The sequence below is a fragment of the Microtus pennsylvanicus genome, chromosome 4 (assembly GCF_037038515.1).
Source record: "Microtus pennsylvanicus isolate mMicPen1 chromosome 4, mMicPen1.hap1, whole genome shotgun sequence".
NCBI lineage: Eukaryota > Metazoa > Chordata > Mammalia > Rodentia > Cricetidae > Microtus > Microtus pennsylvanicus.
Genome location: NC_134582.1, coordinates 24,924,359 through 24,941,862, shown reverse-complemented (window position 1 = coordinate 24,941,862; position 17,504 = coordinate 24,924,359). Strand labels below are relative to the sequence as shown.

The 17,504-nt window shown below is 42.9% G+C and overlaps 1 protein-coding gene across 1 annotated transcript; it reads left to right on the top strand.

Annotated features, from left to right (window-relative positions):
- The first annotated feature begins 3,417 nt into the window (after positions 1 to 3,417).
- Positions 3,418 to 15,349, top strand: Rbm22 (RNA binding motif protein 22). Its single transcript, XM_075968591.1, has 11 exons — positions 3,418 to 3,543; positions 3,910 to 3,963; positions 6,472 to 6,501; positions 7,088 to 7,220; positions 8,067 to 8,167; positions 8,894 to 9,066; positions 9,911 to 10,111; positions 11,888 to 12,052; positions 13,097 to 13,185; positions 13,305 to 13,436; positions 14,244 to 15,349. The coding sequence occupies exons 1-11, from the start codon at positions 3,490 to 3,492 to the stop codon at positions 14,372 to 14,374; spliced, it is 1,263 nt and encodes a 420-aa protein (XP_075824706.1). The 5' UTR covers positions 3,418 to 3,489; the 3' UTR covers positions 14,375 to 15,349.
- Positions 15,350 to 17,504: the final 2,155 nt, after the last annotated feature.

Here is a 17,504-nt window from a genome sequence, read left to right as displayed (position 1 = left end):
TGCCGCTGAAAGAAGGGCTATTTGGCTCTCCATTGACATATACCTGTGACTGTATATCAAATGCCTATAAGGACCTCCAGCCTCCCTCAGGCCTTACTCACACTTATTATGCATCTCAGAGCCCCCACACGAGCCTCCTGGCCCCTTGCACCTCCCAAGTCCTCCCTACTGCAACATAACCCCTTATAATCAGCAAGACTCTCCCACCATTTCTGCTATCTTCTTGGCTACCTTAGTCCTGGCTATGTCCTGCCTGTATGTGCTGCTCTTACAAAGGACCCAAGTTAGATTCCCAGAACCCACTGGGTTGCTCATAGCTACTAGTAATTCCATCTACTGGGGGATCCGATGCCTCTAGCTTCTGGGTACCTACACTCGTGTGCACAATTCACACAGAGACACATAATTTTAAATTTCTAAACTAATCTTAAAAATCATAAATGTTCAGCTGGGCGGTGGTGGCATACACCTTTAATCCCAGCACTGGGGAGGCAGAGGCAGGCAGATCTTTGTGAGTTTGAGACTAGACTGGTCTATAAGAGCTAGTTCCAGAACAGACTCCAAAGCTACAGAGAAACGCTGTCTCGGTGGGGGGGGGGGGGATGTTCTTCTATCAGAGCTAAAGTGGCACAGCAGTCCAAACGTCTGGATTCCAAGAAGGGACATAATTCTCTCAGACAGAAGACATGCAGTGATAGTTCCTTTTCTATCACTATGATAAAACACTATGACCAAGACAACTTATTAAAAAAAAGTTTAATTTTTTTTTAAAAAAGTGTTTAATTGGAGGTCTGGAGAGACGGTTCAGTTGTTAAGAGCATTGTTATTCCAGAGGTCCTGAGTTCAATTCCCAGAAACCACAAGGTGGCTCACAACCATCTGTGATGAGATCTGGTGCCCTCTTCTGGGGTGCAGGCACACATGCAGGCAGAACACTATATACATAATAATAAAAATAAGTGTTTAATTGGGCCTACAGTTCCAGTGGGTTAGAGTCCATGATAGTGGAGCAAAGGCCTAGCAGATATGGATAGGAGTGAGGAAATCAACCAAAATATTAAAGAATTGCCTTAAGTATTAAAGATCAAAAAAGAGCTAATATGATAGCATGTAACCCTGCAATCCTAAGACTTGAAGAGAATTAACTTTTTTTGCACTCACATGTTCTAAAACCTCCAGAGGTGGGAAGTTTGAGAGGGCATTGCTTGGTTTAGGGGAATATAGCAGGCTTAATATAGGAGAGACATAAGACTTTGCCTCCTTCCCCAGGCTCTCATAAAGGAACAGAAAGCCTGAGCCACTTAGAAAAGTGTCTCCCCAGGTAAAGGCACACTGCTGCTGAAGCAAGGAATAAATAAATACATAAAGTCCCTGGAAAGACAAGACTCAGTTCTGAGACAACTCTACACCAACACCCTCTGCTCACCGCTGGTGGAAGGGCAGAGACATCCTCCTGCTTTAGGAAAGGAGATGATGTAGGTTCAATATAAGTAAGTCAAAGTGAGATATGATGCCTAAAGCCAAGTAGTACCCACCCGGAAGCTAAACACAGACGATGTCAGCACCAAACGAAAGAACTGTGTCCCGGATAATTGCCATCTCCACTAGACTCAGACTAGCTACTTTGAGATCTTTGGTAGTTTTCCACATTGGAGAAATGTCTATCTTGGTTGACAGTTATTAAAAAGTTTTAATTATCTTTTTACCTTCTAGGGAATAAGAGTAGTAAATATTCAGAAACAGTTTGCTGAGGTGAAATAAAATATAAAGGAAGGAAGGAAAGAAGGAATAAGAAGAGGAGGAGAATGCTTAAAAAGGGCTTCTAAGACTCAGGCACAAAGCCTACTAAACACAAACTGAATTGTAACAACTGAGACAGAACTCCTTTATCTCTGTACTCCCAATCTAGCAAACAGGAACATGCTTCAGTTTCTGGAAGCTTGGCAAAGGTACAAAAGGACATCTCTACTGTGCAGACATGCAGGACAGCTATAAGCTTAAGGATGAAGAGTGGGCGTTTGAGAAACCTAAAGAACAATGATAGAGGATAGGAAAGCCATGACACACTGAAGGGAACCATCAAAACACAATCCAGATCCAGTTGACTACATCATTCAAACTCCACACAATGGGCCTCAACAGGACATAATCCGCCCTAAATCCAGGAGCATCTGTATAGGGACAGAACATAAATCAGTTATTACTGTAGGCTGTATGTGGGGCTGAGCTGATCACCTACAAGCACATCAAAACTTTGGGATGATAAAACTATATGGTGAATGTATGTAAGAAAAATAATAACTATACAAGAAAATCTTTGAACATTTTGGTGGTTGATTAGGTCAAATATTAAAATGATCAGGCCAGATGGCACAGACCTATAATCCCAGCTACGTGGGAGACTGAGGAAAGAATATTACAAATTCAGACAGGGCCTTCCTGGGCTACAGAGATAGTTCAAGTTCAACCCAGAGATAAATAAAAATATAGAAGGGATATTATAGTGTACGCCTTTAATCTCAGCACTCGGGCGGCAAAGGAAAGTGGATCTGTAGTTCCAGGCCAGCCTAGTCTACACTGTGAGTTCAAAACTACATAGTGTAACTCTGTCTCAAAATATTCGATGAATGGTTAGGAGTTTATAAAGTGGAAAGCTCTGATTTGCACGACCCTTTTCACGTCAGAAGTTAGAAAAAATAACTTCTTGGATCAGTGGCTTCATGGGTTTTTAAGCTCCAAGACACCACCACCACCCCCGAAAAAAAAAAGTTAATTCATCTTAACCTCAATTTCTTTTTCTATAAAAAAGGAATCCACATCCTAGCCATAATGGTAGGGTGGCAGCCTATGATAAAGGATAGCTAGTTAAATGTGATTTCCTAATAGTGACCCCGCTTCTGTCATAAAGAATAACTCTGGGGGGCTGGAGAGATGGCTCAGAGGTTAAGAGCATTGCCTGCTCTTCCAAAGGTCCTGAGTTCAATTCCCAGCAACCACATGGTGGCTCACAACCATCTGTAATGAGGTCCTGTGCCCTCTTCTGGCCTTTAGGCATACACACAGAATATTGTATACATAATAAATAAATTAAAAAAATTAAAAAAAAAAAAAAAGAATAACTCTGCCAACACCTCCGCCGAAGGGATTCGTTGTCTTCTACGGTAAATTTACTAGACGTTTTGTACTTTTGTGTGCTAAATATAACAACGGAAGAGCTACTGGGAACATGAGAGACGCAGGCATCAGTGCCTGGCTGCGACTAACCGCCTTCCGAGCCCAGCCTGGACTGGTGATTCTCGATCCGTTTCTCCATACTTCGCATTAAGGAGGCGCGCACAGCAGCTGGGCGGAAGTTCTGACGCGCAGCCCCGCCCCGCGGCCGCCCTAGGCGCGTAGATTAGACGTAGCGCGGCGCCCGCCCGGAGCCTGTCGGGATTGTGGCGGTAGGTCTCCCGAATCGGAAGCCGGCGCTGCCTCGGGACTCCCGATATGGCGACCTCTCTGGGTTCCAACACCTACAACAGGCAAAACTGGGAGGACGCGGTGAGTGCGCGCCGGAGAAGGACGCGGGGGCGGCGAAGCCCGGCGGGATGGGAAGCCATGTCCCGGGCTGCGGCGGGATCGGCCGGAGCCGCGCTGCGGCCTAGCTCGGCGGGGCAGCCGGAGCAGAGCCCTCGTGCGGCGGACCAGGGTCCTGGGACTAGCGCTGTCCACCCGGAGACTCCACACTTCCCAGAGGCTTTCATTTTTTCCGCTTGCCGGAAGTGCAGACAGCGCCCCTTCCCGCTCCGCGGTCAGTGCAGGAGCTGGGGCTCCTGCCAACCTTGCACCCTTCCCCGCCCTAGAAAGTGACTGAGGGAACAGGGTCTTGGGGACTTGATCTTCAATCAGATTTCCCATTTTCTTTAGGACTTCCCCATACTGTGTCAGACGTGTCTTGGAGAAAACCCTTACATACGAATGGTGAGTGCTTGCCTGTGCAGCGGGAGTTCACTGTACGTTATATTGTCCTTGCACGCTCATGGTAAAGTATTTCTCTTGGCCGTTAGAAGGATTGATACTCTTTTACTAGCAGGACAACTTGCAAAGTAATGCCATGCGTACTTCCTCTCCTAGACAATGAACAATAACCCTGTAATGTAGGAGCTGTAACATAACAGCTAATACTTGTTGAGCCTCTTCCCAGAAAGTAGGTCTGTTGACGGGAGAGTCTCTGTGGCTCTACTCCCTGACTCCCAGTCAGTGTGCCTCTCAGCCACTGCAGCTTGTAGTCTTTCTAGTTTAAGATACACCTGTCCTTTTCGTTTGTTTGTTTGTTTCGAGACAGGGTTTCTCTGTAGCTTTGGTGCCTATCCTGGAACTAGCTCTTGTAGACCAGGCTGTCTTGGAACTCCCAGAGATCCGCCTGCCTCTGCCTCCCGAGTGCTGGGATTAAAGGCGTGCGCCACCGTCGCCCAGCTCACCTATCCTTTTCAAAAAGGGTAAAAAGGCAACAGTCAGCGTGATTATTTTAGGATTATATATTGGGATCAGCCTCAGAGATGTTGACTGAATGGTTCATGGGGACAGATTGTTGCATCAGTACAGTTACTTTCTGAGCAAACTGTAGAAAGTCGACCATGGCTTCATCCTGCTTGATCTGGGGACTGGGAAAACCTTTAGGGATTTCGGTTTTCACGCTAGAAGAATTTGATATTTATCCTATCAGTTCACATATATATTATGAGATTAAGTTGCATGTTCATGCTCTAATATAAAATAGTTCTTATATATTGACTACTTTTTTTATTGCTAGACATAATTAGTCGTAAAACAGATTCCTAAACCAGTCGTGAATGGTGATTCGTGCCTTTAATCCCGGCCTTTTAGGCAAGTGGATTTCTGTGAGTTCAAGGGCATTCAGGACTACAAATCAAGTTCCAGGCCATACAGGACTATGCAGTGAGATCTTGTCCTTTTCCTAAAACACATAGATATCTCACACACACACACACTGTCTGCCTCCTCCCAACCAGTGACCTAGAGAACTATGCTGAGAAAAGACTGCCAACCAGATTTCATGAGTAGATGCTTTGCAAAGCCGCTCTTGCTTCAGGTGCCACCATCGCCAGGCTTGGTTCTCCTAGACCAATCGTAAGCTTGGTGGCCAGCTCCACCAGACACATAAAGTCAACCAGTCAGGTGGTTGGATTGATGTTTAAACCAGTTTTCTCAAAGATTCCCTCAAAGAGAAACATGTGCTAGAAATTGGAAGTTTTCACCTGGAAAACAAAGTGGCCCTTGAAATAGCCATCTCCCAGAAATGATTTTTAAAAAAATTTTTTTTTAGGTTAGTGTACAAAGTAATGGGTTTCATTTTGTTATTTTCATACATCTGTCATACTTTATTTTCAGTTATCCCCTCCTCCACTGTCCTCTCCCTTTCTCCCTGCCCATTTCTGGTTAGTTTTCTTATTTCCCCCAATATGCCCTTCTTTGGGGAGAGGGGAGTGGAGACAGGGTTTCTCTCAAGTGCAGCCTTGGCTGTCCTGGAACTCATTCTATAGACCAGGCTGGCCTTCCATGCAGAGATCACCTGCCCCTGCCTTCCAAGTGCTGGGATTAAAGGCGGGCGCCCCATGCCCAGCTGCCCTTCTTTCTAATACCTGACTTATTACCCAATCTCCACACACACTTCCCACTCAGGATCCCTTCTCTAGGTTCATGATCTACACACACACAAGCACAATCTGAAATCTAGGTTTCACATGTAAAAAAAACCACAGTGTTTCCATTAGGAATTTTAGTTCTTGGGAATCAGAAGTAAATCTAAGAGTTGTGGCTCTGGGAAGACACTTAGTAATGGTCCATTCTCTTTAGAGAATATGACTTTGCTGGTATATGTCTTAATTTTATTTCTCTTGCTGTGATAAAAGACCCTGACACAAACAGTTTAGAAGAAGAGGTTTATTTGCCTTGCAGTGTATGGTTAACGGTCCATCATTTGGGGGCAGTCAGGGCAACAGGAACTTGAAGCAGCTGGTCATACCACATTCAGGTCAAGAGCAGAGAATGAATACATGTGTGCTTGCTAGTGCTGAGCCCCTTCTTCACTTACAGGGTCCAGCATCCAACCCAGGGAATGGTGTCACTCATGATCAGGCTGGTTCTTCCCACATCAGCTAAAGAAACCAAGATAAACTCCCATAGACATGCCCACAGGCTGATGTGGTCTACACAATCCATCATCAAGACTCTGTTCCCAGTTTAATCTAGGTTATGGCAGGTTGACTGTTAGATCTAACCTTCACAGTACCCCTTATTGTAACAACTTAAAGATGATTTAGGTTTGGTTTGGTTATCTTTGTTTACAGTACCAGGGATCTCCAGACACATAGCATGTTTTGTACTTGGGGTTAAAAATAAGTTTCTTTTGTTTTTTACTTACCTGTTTGTTTTCTCTGCTGTAATTCCAATTCTTTTCTATTTCAGACCAAAGAAAAATATGGAAAAGAATGCAAAGTAAGTGTATCTGTTAAGAAGTAGCTATTTCTTTTTCTTTATCTTTGTTCTGCCCTTTAGTCTACCAATTAGCTTTGTACTTAGTTTTGAGATCCTTGGATCAGAATTCATGCTCATGACTTTCATGTGTCGTTGGTATAGTCAGTGACTGACAACTAGTATGGAAAATAAAAGGACCTTCCTCCTGTAGATTCATAAACAGGTGTCTGAATCTGCTCTGACTGCCATGGGTTTCTGTGCCAGGTGTTGTCTGGCTACTACCCAGAAGCATTTCAGCTGAGGAGAAAGGTTGAGGCTGTCATGGTATTCTCAAAGATAATATTTCCTGCTTTGCTTTCCCAATTCCCCACCAAAAAGATAGTCAGATTTTTAATGTTTGCCTCTAGGTGGGAGGACTTTGACTTTCTGAATATTTATTTCTGTATTTTGTGAGCTTTTTAACTACCAGAAAAGAGAAAATAAATGGAATTGAGGGTTAGCTGGCATATAAATTAGGTACTTGCTAAGGTCAGCTCTTCATACTTAGTAAGTCTGGATTGAGTCCAGGTCAGGACCATTAACATGCTATGGTTCTTGATGTGTCCAGATCTGTGCCAGACCATTCACAGTGTTTCGTTGGTGCCCTGGGGTCCGCATGCGCTTCAAGAAGACTGAAGTTTGCCAAACCTGCAGTAAATTGAAGAACGTTTGTCAGACCTGCCTGTTAGACCTCGAGTATGGTATGTTTGCCACATCCACTAGACTTGATGCCTCCCACTTCTCTGGTTCTGATCCCATTGTAGAATGCCTACTGTTCTTGCTTTTCCCAGGCATACACTTATAATTAGGCTTCTGTGGAGTCCCCCTGAGCAACAGTAGGAACTTGAGGAGCAGTTGGGAAGAAGCCAGAACTGGCCTGCACCTCATCTGTGTAGCCATTTGGAGTGAAAGGCATTGCTCCTATGATAGGCTATTCCTTTGCCTGGAACTTTTCTCATAGTCCCAACCAGAAGTCCCTGGGCCTTAATTTGGCCATGGCTAAAGTCTATTGTTTGAAACGATTTTCTAAAACGTTCACCTCACCCAATTCGGTGACAGCACAGGAATTGGGACAGATCTTAAGATGCTCTGCAGCAGTTCCTCAGCCTGACGAACAGTTTGGTTTAAAATCTGTAAGCTGTCACCAAGTATGTCGATGATCTTTTTATTAAAATTTTATTTTTGTTTTTAATTATGTATATATATGGGAGTGGGGTGCACATGTGAGTGCAGAACAGAGTCCAGACGAGAGGGTCATCTTCTGCAGCTGGGGCTACAGTGAGCCACCCTGCGCGGTTATAAGTCCAGAGAGAGGGTCATCTTCTGCAGCTGGGGCTACAGTGAGCCACCCTGCGCGGTTATAAGGAACCACACTCTGGTCCTCTGCAAGAGCCGTATGTACTCTCAATCACTGGAATATCTCGCTAGTCCCCACCAAGTAGGAAAGAGAAGGGAAAGATGATGTTGTCATTTATGTCCATATTCAGTATGAATGTTTTTTCAAATCTGTATGACTTTTTTTCCTCCATTTCTTTATACCATCCAAGGCCTACCCATCCAAGTCCGTGATGCAGGACTGTCATTTAAAGATGACATGCCGAAATCAGATGTCAACAAAGAATATTACACACAGAATATGGAAAGAGAAGTATGTTTTTATTTTAATTAAAATCTTATTACATCACTTCCTCTCTCCTACCCCTCCTATATATGTCTTCTCCTCCAACCCCCCATTGATGGCATCTTTTTCTTTGAGTATTATTGGTTTTGTGTGTGTGCACAGTGCAGACATACAAATGCAACCTGCTGAGTCCATTTAATGTGGCTTATATGTATGTGATTTCAAGGCTGATCACTTTGTATTAGATAACTAATTAAGGAGTTCATCCCCAGAAGAGACCAAATTCTCTTTCAACAGTCATTAGTTGCCTGTAGTTCTTTCTCTAGGAATAGGACCCATGAGATTTCCCCTTTCTGAATTAGTATATCTAGAATTTTTTTGAGGGTTTCTATATCCCTGACTGTCCTGGAACTCACTCTATAGACCAGGGTGACCTTGAACTCAGAGATCAACCTGCCTCTTCCTAAGTTCTGGGGTTAAAGGCATGCACCACATACCCACATGAGTATATCGGCTCAGATCTTTGTTTAGGATATCATGGGTATGGCTTCCCTGCCATTTCTAGGAAACACAGTCTCACACCAGACTTTCTGGTCTTCTGACCACTTTGTTGATGTTATTGTATGTCTGGCAGGGATAGATTGTATACATGTAGTTCTGGGAATTGAACCCAGGGCCTCGTGGTTGATGGAGTTTGCATTTGATAAAAGTCGTAAAGAACTGACAGCCTATAAAGTTGTCCGCTTCATGCAGATTTCTAACTCTGATGGCACACGACCAGTTGGCATGCTGGGGAAAGCTACATCCACCAGTGACATGCTGCTCAAGTTGGCCCGGACCACACCGTACTACAAAAGGAATCGGCCCCACATTTGTTCCTTCTGGGTGAAAGGAGAGTGTAAGAGAGGAGAAGAGTGTCCATATAGGTAAGACCTGGGCCTCACTTTCTGTATTTACTTTCAGGCAGCTGATTAGTGAGAGGCTCCAGCTTAAATTCGTACTTTAGTGTCTAAAGGTCTTATGGTCCGCAGAGTATCTCGTGTCCTAGAACTGTTACATTTATAAGAACCTAGGTAAATTATATTTTCTACTTAATGACTAACTGAGAGAAACTAAATTGCTATGTCACATAAAATACATGCTGACTTGAAGTTTCTAAGATTACTTAGTGTCATCATTTAAATGGTTTGAATAGCAAAATATAGTCGAAATCAAAATAGACCAGACTTCTGCGGGCTACTTTTTTTTCAACCAAGACTGCCAAACATCAGAACTAGGGGTTCCAACTAATGATTTGTCAACTGTAATACCTGCTCCCCACCCCCCAAAAAAATCAGACCATATGCCCTTTTTCTAAAGTGAAGTCCAGGGTGCTGGAGAGATGGCTCAGCGGTTAAGAGCATTGCGTGCTCTTCCAAAGGACCTGAGTTCAATTCCCAGCAACCACATGGTGGCTCACAACCATCTGTAATGAGACCTGGTGTCCTCTTCTAGCAGGCATATATGCAAACAGAATATTGTATCCATAATAAATAAATAAATATAAAAAAATAAAGTGAAGTCCATAGCTTTAATCAGATTCTCTTCCAGCTAGGAAGTCTTTATGTGGTATAGCAATCCCTTAGTATTTGCTCTGTTTAGTAACAGTATTTTTGTATGGACATGATTTCTAGAATGAAAGGCATTGAGGGACTTTATCATGTAGCTACTGTAGAGTGATCATTTTTCCCTTTGTTTCACCTTTGTGCTTTTTTCATTTGTGAATCTCAGACATGAGAAGCCTACTGATCCAGATGACCCTCTTGCTGATCAGAATATAAAAGACCGGTACTATGGAATTAATGACCCTGTAGCCGATAAGCTTCTAAAGCGGGCTTCAACCATGCCTCGTCTAGACCCACCAGAGGATAAGACCATTACCACACTATATGTGGGTGGTTTGGGAGATACCATTACTGAAACAGATCTCAGGTTGGTGGGCTTCATTGCAGAACTCTTCTTTGCTTTTAACTGCGTTGGAATAATAGTTTGCAAAAAACATCACCCTACATGATAATTCTAAATCAAGTTTAATTTTTTTTAGCCAGCCTATCATTGGTATGAATGATGACTGAAAGTTTTTTAAAAGTCTTTTTTATGATGCCAGTGTAGTTCCATTTCTCAAGAGTGCTTTTTCATGTTTGCATTAGAAAATAAATATGGGCCTAGTGGTCAACTGGATTTTTTTTTATAATTACTGTGTATGTTTGTGATACATGTATAGGCTTGTGCAAGTGACTGCAAGTACCCAAAGAGGCCACAGGTGTTAGAGCCTCCTAGAGCTGGAGTTACAAGTAGTGAGCCCCTCGACATGGGTGCTGGGAATCAAACTTAGTCCTTTGCAAGAGCAACATGTGCTCTTAACCTCTGAGCCATTTCACCAGCCCCTAGTATGAATTCTTAAAGGATGACACACATACTCATACACATCCAATTATCATGGATGGTAGCAAGCCCTGTGGCTCTAAGCCTATGTATGTATGTTATGTATGTGTTTGTTTATTTATTTATTTAGATTTAAATTGCGTTTTGTTTGTTTGTTTTTAAGCAGAGGTCCTGATTTAATTTGTATTTCTGGCTTATTCTGTGCTTAACTATATAGCTTTTCCAGTGAGATTGAGTAGAGAAGAAACTCCTGCTCTTGGTGGCCTATCTCCATCAAACTCTATCTCATTGAGTCAGTAATCTCCAAGGGCCAGCTAACTTTTTCTGAAAGGGCTCAAGAAAATACTTAAGGCTCAGTGGAGCACATGTGATATCTTCTGGATATTGCTCCCTTTTTTGTTGTTTTAGGTTTTGATACAGAGTTTCCTACAGCTCAGGCTATCTTGGAAAACTTATATGACCTTAAACTCCTGATCCTCCTGCTTTCTTTCATCTCCTAGATATTGCATTGATAGGTATTAAGTACCAGGCCTGACTTTTTTGTTCGATTAGTTTTATTTATTTATTTATTTTTATTTTTTGAGGCAGGGTCTTTTCATATAGCATGGATTGGCCTGAAACTCAAGATTTTCCCCTTTCTCTGACACTAGGGTCTGTGCATGGGCCACCATGATTGGCTTTCTCCTTCGTTTTCCACCTTTTTCCTTCTTTCAGTTTTAAGTATTTTTTATCTCATTGAATTAATAATAAAGTGATAAAAAATAATTTATTTTTCCAGTTCTAAGAATTGAACTGAGGGTCTCTCACATAATAGACCAGCGTTCTCTGCCACTGAGCCATACAGTCCTCAACCCGTAAACACGTTTTGAAGCATTCTTTGTTCATGGCTTGGCATTGTAGCATTTGCTTGCAGTCCCAGCTGAGCAGAAAGATATTTGACCCCATGAGTTCAAAATTAACCTGTATAACATAACAGGGCTCCATTTCAAGTGAAAAAAGTCTTGACTCATGGACCATAAGAGCTGTAGTTTGCCAGTGCCTTATACTTGGGGTAGGAAGTGTGGCTCTTAAGTAACCAAGGAAAACCCCTCCTCCACAAGAAAAATCCAGAGACACAGGAGAACTCTTACTTAATTTTCCTTTTATCTCCAATAAGCAGCCCTTACATTAGGGCCGGGTTCAAGGAAAGCCTAAAGACAGGCATGTGTCCATGGGGCCACCTGCCTAGTGGTGACTCAGAACATTCTAAGTTTATAGCCCGTTTCCATTTCCCCAGGCAGTGTCTGGGTTGCTAACCTGTTTTCCTTGGCTGTATTCCTTCAGAAATCACTTCTACCAGTTCGGAGAGATCCGCACAATTACAGTTGTGCAGAGGCAGCAGTGTGCCTTCATCCAATTTGCCACCAGGCAGGCTGCTGAGGTGGCTGCTGAGAAGTCCTTCAATAAGCTCATCGTGAATGGCCGCAGGCTCAATGTGAAGTGGGGAAGGTATGAATGAGATTGTTCTGGACAGTTCTCATCTGGACACTGAAAGCCTTGGGGAAACAGGTTTAACAGGGCCTTTAAACATCTTTAGAAACTACTTCTCTAGTGTTTTTATTTTAGTGACTTTATGTGAATGGATATTTTGCATACATGTATGTCTGTGTACCACTTGTGTGCCTGGTGCCAGAAGATAGTATTGGATCCCCTGGGACTGGAGGTACAGATAATTAATTATGAGTCACTATGTGGGTGCTGGGAATGAAACCAGTGTCCTCTGAAAGGGCACTCATGATCTTAACTGCTGAGCCATCCCTCCAGCTCCCTTATTTGATTTTTATGGCTGCTGGACGTGTCTTGCTTTAGAAATGTGTTTTAAGGTCTTGCTCTTATGCCCTGCTCCTTTGAAATTCTTCATGTTTTACCAGCCTCTATGAGTCAAGCATAATGCTAGGTTACCAAAGATAGATGTTGAGGGGTTCCACTGACTTAGACTTAGATTCTCCCCTCAAAGGCTGCGTGCTAGAGTAGTGAGGAAAGGGACAAACAGAAGAATGTCTTCTTTAAGTTTGAAATTGACTGCATAAGAGAGAGAAATAAAATGCCCTAAGTTTCAAATGGAACTCTGTCTCCCCTTTGTGGAGTGCAGCACTTTCTCCGTGCTGAGCGCTTGCTCTGCACGGGAATATTGTCTGCTCTAACTGTGACAGGGGTTTGGGTTTTTTGACACAGGGACTCTCTATGTAGGCCTGGCTGTTCTGGGACTGTGTAGACCCTGTCCTGGAACTCATAGAGATCTGCCTGCCTTTATCTCCCAGATGCTAGGATTAAAGGCAAGGGCCATCATGTCTGGCCAATGACAGTTTTGAACCAGACTTACGACCTTCAAAAATCTTGCTTTTAATCACTCTACACTTTGTCATCTGTGGGAAAAGAATGTTTGCTGAAAGGGGAAGGAGTGGTGGGGCTCCTTTTACTGCAGAGTGAGTTAAGCAGTGGTGTGAAAGAAGACTGGACAGGTTCTTGATGTCCTGTCATGTGTGTCTCCAGATCCCAAGCAGCCAGAGGAAAAGAAAAAGAGAAGGACGGAACCACAGACTCCGGGATCAAGCTAGAGCCTGTCCCAGGGCTTCCTGGAGGTAAGTGCAGACTTCTTGCTGATAGAAACTCAGTCAGCTGGGGTGCAGCAAACCCAGGATATAAACGGTGGATTTGTGGTATTGATTGTCTTCCTAAGTGTCTGCTATTTCCTCTCCAGCTCTACCCCCTCCTCCTGCAGCAGAAGAGGAGGCATCTGCCAACTACTTCAACCTGCCCCCAAGTGGCCCTCCAGCAGTGGTGAACATTGCCCTGCCCCCACCCCCTGGAATTGCCCCACCCCCACCCCCAGGTAATTGCCTTCTTCCTTCCTGGCCCAGAGAAGTCCTTGTAAAAGTTCTGCACCTGAGTTGAGTCTGAGACAGCTGGGTTCTTTGTGCTTGCTCTGGGACTTGGAGAAGAAAGGCACCACTCTGTAAACCTGGGCATAGGTATCGTAGGGTAGAGTTAATGCGTAACAGCCATCTACCACCAGTCTGTTTTGCATTGTAAATTTTGTACTGACATCCTAGAGCCCTGTTACCTGTCCACAGCAAGATGTGGGCCTTGTATCACAATGGGAATCAGTAAACACTGCTTAAAAAAACTTGCTACAAAGAGACTGTCATGTGAATTGTTATGGACTTGAGTTACATTTGGGCTCATTTATCATGTCAGTTCAAGAGAGCAGTAGTGCTGTGTGACTGTCCATGACAGTGTGAACAATGTAGGAATAGTGGGTGGCTGGTGTTTTTTTGACGATGAGCCTGTATGTTTGAAGAAAGTCTTTCCATTCTGGAGTCAAGCATTGAGGCTAATGATGACAGAAGGGATCTTGGCATCAACCTGGTTTCTTTCTGGTCGCCCACATGCTGATTGACTCCTGTCTGGTAGGATTTGCTATGTTTGATTAGTAACAGACAGTTGGGTCTGAAGTTTTTTGAGCTGAGAGGAAAAATCAAAGACTATAGGTAGATATTCCTAAGCAGGGACTGTGCTCTGCCATTAACATTATGTCAGCCTTGATGTATATGTAGGTGGTTTTGATCTTAGAAAGATTCGGGGGTTTGGAAGGTTGTCAAGGGAACTGCAAGTTTTAATTTTTTCTCTTCCACATCAGGTTTTGGACCACATATGTTCCACCCAATGGGACCGCCGCCTCCTTTCATGAGGGCTCCCGGACCAATCCACTACCCATCTCAGGACCCTCAAAGGATGGGAGCTCATGCTGGAAAACACAGCAGCCCCTAGCACAGCATCACCACTCGGGCTCTGAGGAAGAAAGGGCGCTTTAAAATCCCAGTAAATGACTCCTGGGATCAGTATAATTTTCTTTGCTTTGTAGTTTCCATGGTAGCTGAATGTGTTCAGATGTGGGCAGTCAGAGAACACAGCTATGCTTCCCACATGTATCAGAGGATCAGCGGGCCCAAAACAAGCTGCCATGAACACAGCTGCTTACCACTATAGCAGTACTAAGATAGCCTGTGTCTGTTCCCCTCCACCTTGTGAGGGACATGCACATGGGCGAATCGGAGTAACTAATGGAGTTACTATCCCAATATGTTCATTTTGTATCTTTTTGGGTGGGAGGCAAAAATTGACCTGAGGTTTGGAAAAAAAAGCCTTTTGACCATTTTTATGTCTATTTGGTATTTTCTTTTTTATCATCTAAAAAAATTTAGTACTAATCATTGTAGTGGCGTAAATGTGATTTAACTAATTTGAAGTCATACCCTCAGAGAGACAAGCAGAGACCAGAACTCAGCACAGCCGATATTTTCTTTGCTTTTAAAACTTCATACGTTACTAAAGGAGTCAACTGATAATTTTACTTCTCCACACTGTCAGAAAAAGACAAAAATAAAAACTTGCATTTTATTCCTATTGGGTAGAAACCCAAATTTTATGGCGCTGCATATCATTGATGAAACCTGGTACCTGAGATGAAATGGTTTTAATGAACTTGGTGTAAAACACTTCAACAAACTGAAAGGAAGAGACTTGGAGTGCATTTGCCCGGAGACTGGCCCCTGCAGCTGGAACATGCATCTTCAGCATTCACCTGTGTGTCTTCAGCAGCTCGTCATTCGCTGCCTCTGGGCAGGAGACTGTTCAGTCTTAGGATGTTTGGATTTAACTGAATTGTAGATGGTAAGGGAAATTTGATGTTGTATTGTATTTTTTGTTTTTAAATAATTAAAACGGGTCAATTTTCCAAATGTTCCTGGATTTCTGTTTCTTTTACCTTTGGTATTGAACTTGAAATTGGTAAAAGAAACAAATTATATGCATGTGAATTTTTAAATCTTTAGACATGATTTTTCTTTGGTGGCAGGAGGTGGGCGGCATGCAGTTTGAGATAATCTCCATAGAGCTCAGGCTAGTCTTTCTTATCAACCCCTTGAGTACTGGGATTACAGGCCTGTGTCACATCAAGGTTTTTTTTGCCCATTCCATGATGGTAAAAATACTCAGACTTTTTAGTACTAAGAAGTTGGTAGTGGGGTTGAAATAAGAACAGACAGAAAGCTGAGAGTGTGGTGGTGCACTCCTTTAATCTTAGCACTCGGGGGGCAGAAGCAGGCAGATCTCTGAGTTTGAGGCCAGCCAGGGCTACATAGTGATTTCTAAGACAACAAGACATAGACCCTGTCAAAAAAAAATATTTATAGAGTCTTGTCTAAGGCTTTTGATATATGGTAATTTCAAGTAACTTCTTACACAAGCCACAATAAGGGAAACAACACAATCTAAAATATGTTTGATGCCATTTTATTAGCTAAAGTCTATACTTTCAGAGCTTACATGTGTGACTTGTAAAACAAGAATTAGGCAATTTCCCCCTTTTCCAGTCGCCCAGGTGCCCAGCTAACTGGACAGTGTCACCCACATTACAGACAGGTCTTCACCTGATTCACTGACCTGCACCCGAGGCTTCTCTGGAAGCCCCTCACAGGCACACCCAGAGGCATCTTTCCAGGTTCTGTGAGCTTCCCTCTGTAGCCACGCTGACTAAGATGAGCCAGCGCATGACTTGTTTGCCATTCTGCTAGAAAGTGTTGCTAGTAAGTTACAAGCTGCTTTTCATTCTTTGTGTCTTTTCCCATACTTTCCGTCTTTTTTTATACATTTTTTTATTGATATTTATTGAGCTCTACATTTTTCTCTGCTCCCTTCCCTGCCTCTCCCTCCCCCTTCAATCCTCCCCCAAGGTCCCCATGCTCCCAATTTACTCAGGAGATCTTGTCTTTTCTACTTTCTACTTCCCATGTAGATTAGATCTCTGTAAGTCTTGATTAGTGTCCTTCTTATTGTCTAAGTTCTCGGGGATTGTGATTTGTAGGCTGGCTTTCTTTGCTTTATGTTTCAAAACCACCTATGAGTGAGTTCATGTGAAAATTGTCTTTCTGTGTCTGGGTTACCTCACTCAAAATAATGTTTTCTAGTTCCATCTATTTTCCTGCAAAATTCAAGATGTCGTTATTTTTTTTCTGCTGTGTAGTACTCCATTGTGTAAATGGACCACATTTTCCTTATCCATTCTTCGATTGAAGGGCATTTAGGTTGTTTCCAGGTTCTGGCTATGACAAACAATGCTGCCGTGAACATAGTTAAACACATGTCCTTGTGGCACGATTGAATATCCTTTGTATATATACCCAAAAGTGGTATTACTGGGTCTTGAGGAAGGTTGTTTCCTAATTTTCTGAAAAATTGCCACATTGACACCAAAGGGGTTGTACCAGCTTGCATTCCCACCAGCAATGCAGAAGTGTTCCCTTTTCCCCACAACCTCTCTAGCATAAGTTGTCATCACTGTTTTTGATCTTGACCATTCTTACAGGTATAAGATGGAATCTCAGAGTTGTTTTGGTTTGCATTTCTCTGATGACTAAAGATGTTGAATATTTCCTTAAGTGTCTTTCAGCCATTTTAGATTCCTCTGTTGAGAGTTCTCTGTTTAGGTCTGTACTCCATTTTTTTTATTGGATTATGTGATCTTTTGATGTCCAATTTCTTGAGTTCTTTGTATATTTTGGAGATCAGACTTCTGTCTGATGTGGGGTTAGTGAAGATATTTTCCCATTCTGTAGGCTGTCATTTTGTCTTGTTGACCATGTCTTTTGCTTTACAGAAGCTTTTCAGTTTCAGGAGGTCCCATTTATTAATTGTTTTTCTTAGTGTCTGTCCTGCTGGGGTTATATTTAGGAAGTGGTCTCCTGTACCAATGTGTTCAAGTGTACTTCCCACTTTCTTTTATAAGGTTCAGTGTGGCTGGCTTTATGTTGAGTCTTTGATCCATTTGGACTTGAGTTTTGTGCATGGTGATAGATATGGGTCTATTTTCATTTTTCTACATGTTGATATCCAGTTATGC

Coding starts and splice junctions, on each gene's coding strand:
- Rbm22 (XM_075968591.1), top strand. CDS start 3,490: ATGGCGACCTCTCTGGGTTCCAACACCTACAACAGGCAAAACTGGGAG. Junction 6,502..7,087: donor AATATGGAAAAGAATGCAAA/GTAAGTGTATCT, acceptor TGATGTGTCCAG/ATCTGTGCCAGACCATTCAC. Junction 8,168..8,893: donor CACAGAATATGGAAAGAGAA/GTATGTTTTTAT, acceptor CGCTTCATGCAG/ATTTCTAACTCTGATGGCAC.